Source organism: Peromyscus maniculatus, chromosome 5 (genome assembly GCF_049852395.1).
Source record: "Peromyscus maniculatus bairdii isolate BWxNUB_F1_BW_parent chromosome 5, HU_Pman_BW_mat_3.1, whole genome shotgun sequence".
Classification (NCBI taxonomy): domain Eukaryota; kingdom Metazoa; phylum Chordata; class Mammalia; order Rodentia; family Cricetidae; genus Peromyscus; species Peromyscus maniculatus.
This window is the reverse complement of record NC_134856.1, coordinates 104,407,004-104,413,788: the sequence shown is the minus strand read 5'-3', so window position 1 is coordinate 104,413,788 and position 6,785 is coordinate 104,407,004. Positions and strand designations below refer to the sequence as shown.

Genomic DNA, 6,785 nt, shown 5'->3' with positions numbered 1-6,785 from the left:
ATTTCCCTTCATGATAACCATAAATGTGGACAACTGTTACTCGTTTCTTCTTAATTTGCAGTTCTAGCTCCCTGGCAACAGAATCACCTCCAGTTCTTTCCCCAAGGGAGCAAGAGATCTAAAGCTGTGTGATGGGTGGGCACAGCAGGGTGGGAGGCGGGTAAGGATCTGTCCTTTCAGCTTTCTAGACTCCTTGAGTAGGGCTTAGATTGCCTAGAATGAATTTTGTAAAAAATAATGCAAACTTACTTTTAATAGACTTGATTAAGTTAATGATTTGATATGTTAGAACATTAAGACACAACAATCAGTATTATACACACACACACACACACACACATATATATATATATATTGGAGAAATGTGTGTAAACAGTAACTGATAACCGGTTTGTCATCATTCAGCAATAACAACATTCCTCCTCATCAGGACAAAGGGGCTGAGAAGAGCAGAGCCAAGTTTTTTCTAACATTTAGCATTATACAAGCTTATATCAAGGTAGTAAAAGGTTTCAAGTTTAGTGTCAAAGGAGGTTTAGGGAGGCAATGGGGTGACTTATTGTTTGAGGGTAAGAAGTTTATACTAGAGTTAATAACACTGAGGACAGACAGCAGCACGCAGGGGCTCTGAAGCAAGATCTGTCTCACAAGCACATGGCCTCTCCTCACCTCCACTATTTTGTTTTCCTTCTCTGGCTTTGGGGAAAAAATAGATACTAATTTCTCCAGCGTTTTCCCCAGTGCTAAGGAGAAGCAAAATGTCCCATGACAGGGATGGAGGAATAGGAAGCAGATGGTAAGAATCTGAGTTCTACCTGCCTAGAAACCCTGAACTAGTCTTAAGATTGTGCAGTGCTAGATTCTTAAGGAAAGAAAATTTATTATTATAATATTTAATTTAATGTTGTGATACTGTAGGACATTTAGGCAAATGGCAGTTTGGTGGGGAATGCCTGTAATACCAGCATTTGGAATTCCAAAGTATCTCAAGGTCAGCCTGTGCTATGCACTGACTGCCAGGTCAGCCTATGCTACATAGTGAGCATTAGGTCCCCCAGCTCTAAAATTCACCATGGAAAAGTAGCTTACAATATACATACCTTTAGCTCATAGAGAATATGTGTAAACGTAATTCCCAAGCTTCTCACTGAGCATGCAAGACATTAGGAACACGGATGTCTCTGCTAATCAGAACATAGGGGCTAAACCCAGCATAACCAAGTTCTAAAAATGTTTTAATATTTAGGGAAAGAGAACTGTGTGTCACTGTGAAACCGGTGTGAAAGGAGAGAATGAAATCTACCCAATAGAAGAAAAGAAAGCAGGACATTAGAATGAGAATACTCCATGTCGCTCTGATTTCTGGAGGGGAATTGTTTTCAGACCTGGAGCTGTGAAGGTACAGGACTCTCTTCTGATGCTTATAAAGACGGAGAGCCATGGACCCACTGCTCCAGCCCATGAGACTCTGAAAGGTGACATCACGAAGAGTCATGAGAGAGAGGAAAAGCCACATGATTATATTTCTGGATGGCAGCATATAGCAATGGCCAATGTATGTTCCAGGTGTAGACATGTTCGAGTCCCCACCTGCTTTGATGTAGCAGAGCAAGTTGGAGCTTATGAGAACATTAACAATCCAAAAGAGGAGGAGAAAGGGAAGAACTTGCCATGAGGTCTGTGGTTTGAGCTTTCTCCAAATGGTGGTCCCGGGACTGATGGTGAGAGCCTGGACCAGGCTGAGGAGACAGGTGGTGCAGATGGAGAGGCCCCGGGCCATCCTTGCCAGATAAACCATAGCTTTACAGCCAATATCGCCGAGGAAGTTTCTGAAATAAAACAGTGTGGCTATATCTGTGACCCCTGTGGTGCAAATAATGATCATATTAGAAAATGCCAAGTGGGTGAGAATGAGGTTTATAGGCTTTTTCTCAGCCCCCAAGGCAAACATGTACAAATATCTTAGGAATACTATGATATTTCCTACAATTCCAGGTCCAGCAAGAGAAAGGAAGACTATTGCCTGGGTGATGTTGCTCCGTTTCATCTTCAGACTTCATGCACAGCACTAGGAAAAAATCATCAAAAAAAAAAAACACGTAAGATTTTTCTCTGCTTATTCTGATAAAAAGAATGGTCTCAAGTATGTAAACACATATGGTTTTTACTTTATGATGCTTGATCATCGTTTGTTGGTCTTTTGGTTTGCTTGTTTTGTTTTTCATTTTTGGTTTTCAATTCTGGTGGGAATGATAATAATTACAATCAGGGCATAAACTTTATATTTTCCCATCTTTCACAAAGATCCTTCATTCTTCAAGTTCATATGACCACGCTCTTCCTAGACAAAAACTAAATGCATGGCATCGCTTTGGCAGTTTTCCAAACAACACAGTCCTAACAGGCCTCTTCCTTTTCCCTCCTCACACCCATGTGACCTCAGGCTCCTGGACTGTGCTGGCTCCTCATCCTGGTCCTCTTCACTGCCCATATGCAACTATCACCTGATTGTTGAACTAATAAAAAGCTTGCAGCTTCTCAGAAAGTTGTTTTTGGTCAAGTGGTCCAGTTTCTCAGGGGATGATATGGTATTCTCCTCTTCCCAAGTCCGTTGATTATAAAGTATACAGATGTTAGTGACTTAGTGGGCCATGAAAGTCTAGATCACTGGCCTCAATGTGGGGCTATGTGTGAGTAAAAGTTGTGTTCCCAATCAGCATGGGTAGAATCATACTGAAGATGATTTCCTGTTTACTCCAATTTATCCTGTTTTTACTCTTTTGTTTGTGAATACTTTCCCCAATATAACACCAGGAAACTGTTCCTGTAGCATCTTAACAAAGGCATGTATTGCTGATTGTTTTAAGGTTGGTTCAGTTTAGTGATGTTCCCAGTCAGAATTCCCCAGCCTGTGAGTCCTCCCCAATATCTCACACTGTCATTGTCACCATTTTAGAAATGGTGTCTTTTTCTCTGTTTTTTTTTAAACTGTGTTTATTGCAGTCAAAATTATGCCTTTGAAACAGAAACTTATTCCATTTTTCACCCCTTACAAAATAAAGAGAGCTTCAACGACAACCTTAATTTCTACAATTTGTCATCTTCTCCTCATCTAAATTATTTCTGACTTACCTTGTACCTCCTCTTACATATGTAAAGTTGGCACTTACCTTTCCACAGGAATATGTAATACCCAAGGTTGGTCTTCCCCAACTCCCATGCGTTACAGCACCGTTATAGCACCCTACTTCCATCTCTTACGCTTTCCCTGCTCTCGGAAGGCTGTTGCCTGTGTACGAGCTCGCTTCCTGCACTGGGCAATGAGCAGGCCCCAGAGACACTGGTTCTGAATATTTTATGTGGGTATTTGCATGCTGCCTGATCAACAAGTTTGAAGGTTGCTCAAGGAAGCTGTTGGTTTTGAAAGTGCTTTAATCAGAAAGATGAGCTGACAAGCCAGTTTGGAGAAACATTGGCCTTGGTCTCTTTCCTTCAGATTGATAAAGCCGAGTATGCTGAAGAAGTCAATTCATGTTGGATGGCGCATCTGGTAAGTAGTTAGTACTGCATTTGTGCAATATTTCGAGGTACCAGGCTTCAACCAGTTTAGTGAAGGGCGTGGGTTAGCCTTCAAGAAACTCATCAACAATGCTTTATTTTCTCTCAAAATCCCTCTGTATTCATCTGCTCACGATTTGACAGCTTTTCAGATGGTTCTATGTGATCACTGAGATGCCAGTAGCAAAACTTATAGTGATAAAATTGTCTTTGTTTTCCTAAACAGTGTGACATCTGAGTTGAAAAAGCTACCCCCCAAACACACACACACACACACACACACACACACGTCTATTCCAAGGTGATCATGAAGAGATATTTACATACATATTTAAAAAGCTGTCTTAACCATCATGCCTCTAGCATGTAAGAAATAGCAAAGCGCTGTGGCTGGAGAGATGGCGCAGAAGTTAAGAGTACTGGCTGCTCTAGAGGACCCGGGTTTAGTTCCCAGTACCCATGTAGCTGCTCACAATGTCTGTAACTCCAGTTCCAGGGGATCTGAAGGCCTCCTCTGGTCTCCACCACACATGCACACAGTGCACAGACATACATGCAGGCAAAACATCCATATACATAAAATGAGTAAAAAAAATTTTTTTTTAAAGGTTGAGGATGTAGCTCAGTAGGTAGAGCACTTGCCCAGCATTTATAAGTCCTGGGATCACTCCCTAGCACCACATAAAACCAGGCATGATGGTGAACAGTTCTAATCCTAACACTGAGATGGAGGCAGGAAGAGCTGAAATTCAAAGTCATCCTAAGATATATAATGAGCTGGGAGGCCAGCCTGGGATATATAAGACACTACCAAAGAGGAAAAAAAGAAAAAAAATTGCCAAGAGCAACCTATGTGAAACTAATCAAGTCAGGGTTTTCTTTCAGAAATAGATCATGGACTCTAGGGGCAGATGCAAGGTCCAGATACATGGAAGAGAAATCAGTAAAGTGGAGAAAGATTATTGCAAAATCAGCAAGCTTTGTGACCAGATATCCTGTCTGTCAGACCCCGCCTTTCTACCCGCTCTGCTCCTGGCTTTGAACAGTTCCCTAGGCCCCTTTAAGGCTCACTAAGGTAGAGATGGTGCTTGACACCACTCACTTGTGTTGTGAGGATTCACTGGAGTGGAGGCACTAGTGCTCAGGACCTGCCTGCCAAGTGTAAAACACTCTAACAGCACTGTTCTCCGGCTTTGTGTCATGTCACTTTCCCCCACGATTCTCTGCACTTGCACACTGTGTGAAGGTTCGAGTCTGGACAGGGAAGCTTCGGGAACAACAAAACCACAACAAAGAAGGGCAAAGCCACCCAACCCCCTTCTGAGAAGCTGAAGGACTCCAGATCTCAGATACTGTTGAGCAGAACCCTTCACTCCTGTGAGGACAAACACACACACTGGAGACCACAGAGAGGAAAAGCTCCTCACACTCAGGCTCAGATCTCAGCCCATGTCTCCTAGACCTGCCTGGGCTGTCATGAGCATCTCTGGCCCAGAGCACCCGACACAGCTGCACAGGGCTCCCTCATGGACCTGGAAACTTTCCTGCATGGCAGGTGGGAATGAGAGACGCTTTCTCCCTGGATCTTGTCACCTTCCTCTTTCACAGTGACAGAGGAGCCCAGACCCTTCTCTTCAGTCGCTTCTCTCCCCATCCTACCTCACAGCATCTCTGTCAGGGGGAAAGGCAGCTTCAGTCCACCATGACTGGATGGAACACTCACCTGTGGAGTCTGTGTGGGGCTCAGGGTGGGCGTTCCCACAGCACAGCCAGGCCCCTTTATCACCCTTAGCCCTGTGTTCCCAGCAACTGTCACTGCAGTTAGGATGTCACCCTCAGGACTTCCCTTCTCCAGGGGAAAGGGCTCCTTATGCACCTCTCCATCCTGGATGGCACCTCTGCGCTCTCCTGCCATTTGCCTAGGCAGAAACTTTCTGTTCCTAATTACAGGTCCTTGTGTGGATGACGAGGAGGGCTGTGAGGACGAACAGCACCCCGAGTTTCCTGGCTCCTGGGAATTTTTCCTCATTTTACTCCCAAGACAGGAATTGAATTGGGAGAAACTTCTGAGAAATTGAACAATTTTCTCTCTAAACATTTCCAAGTTGAATAGCCCTGTTGAGGGCTGGAGAGATGGCTCAGTGGTTAAGCACTTGTTGCTCCTACAGAGGACCCAGGTTCAATTCCAAGTACACACAGAGAGGCTCACAACCATATAATAGCTCCAGGGGATCTAATGCCCTCTTCTGACCTAGATGGTCATCAAGCACACATGATGCACCAACATCCATGCAGGCGAAACACACATTAAATGAATGGATCTAATAAAGATAAAATTTATTTTATTTTTTTTAAAGCTCAATAACACCATAAACAAAATTTTCAGGACCTGAGTCAGTGGCTGGTCTTCATATGTGGTGTCCAGGGTGGGGCAGCAGGGGACATTTTGGAGGTCTGTCTGTCTGTCTGTTTCTTGCTCCGAGTGCTGACTCTACAGAGGAGTCACCTCCCTCCTGGCTGAGTTCTCCATTTCTTCTCCCGCCTGTTTCTCTTTTCTTCAATATCTCAATTTTCTTGCTGAATGTCTAATACGGATTGGTGACTTTCTAGTCTACATCTCGAATTCACCTCTGTCATCCTGTTTTCTGAATCCTCTTTAAGGTCACTGATCAACTGAAAACAGCTTTTCTTTTATTCAGTATTTCAAACATTTCATTATTTTCAGTACAATGTAGTATGTGTGAACTTAAGGAGACTTCCCGGGTGGATTCATAAAAGAACATTGCCATTTGAATTCAGTCAACATAGGATCAAGCAATACAGTAAAAAAGCAAACGGCTTGGAGCCCAGAAGCTCACCAAAATTGGGTGAATACAATTTCTAAACTCCAATGATGCAGCCAGTGTCATGAAGCAGGACACAGCAGAAGCTGAACAACAGTGAGTTCCAAGAAACTTTGGTAAAGTTTCTGGTTGAAGCCCTGAGATGACCTCATGCACAGGCCGCCCTGGAGCTCTGTGATGAGCGCAGATCCTGAACACAGCGACAGGGATGCTCGAGGCTGCTGGAGGACATCTGTCAGTGGAATGGCCAGCATTCTGGCCCCCGACACTCACCTTTCCATCTCAGGTAGGGAGGGAAGATCCTCAGGCTCACCTTTCCCCGTTTCCTGATCGGGTGATGTTTGTTAACGTGTGTATCTCCAGGGTTTACAAAGTTATTGGCTA

General features: G+C 43.8%; 1 protein-coding gene across 1 annotated transcript; it reads right to left on the bottom strand.

Annotated features, from left to right (window-relative positions):
* Positions 1-1,144: 1,144 nt before the first annotated feature.
* LOC102904444 (putative vomeronasal receptor-like protein 4) lies at positions 1,145-2,050 on the bottom strand. The gene has a single exon (XM_006998689.4). It carries the CDS (start codon positions 2,045-2,047, stop codon positions 1,145-1,147), a length of 903 nt encoding a protein of 300 aa, XP_006998751.1. The 5' UTR covers positions 2,048-2,050.
* Between the last annotated feature and the right edge of the window lie 4,735 nt (positions 2,051-6,785).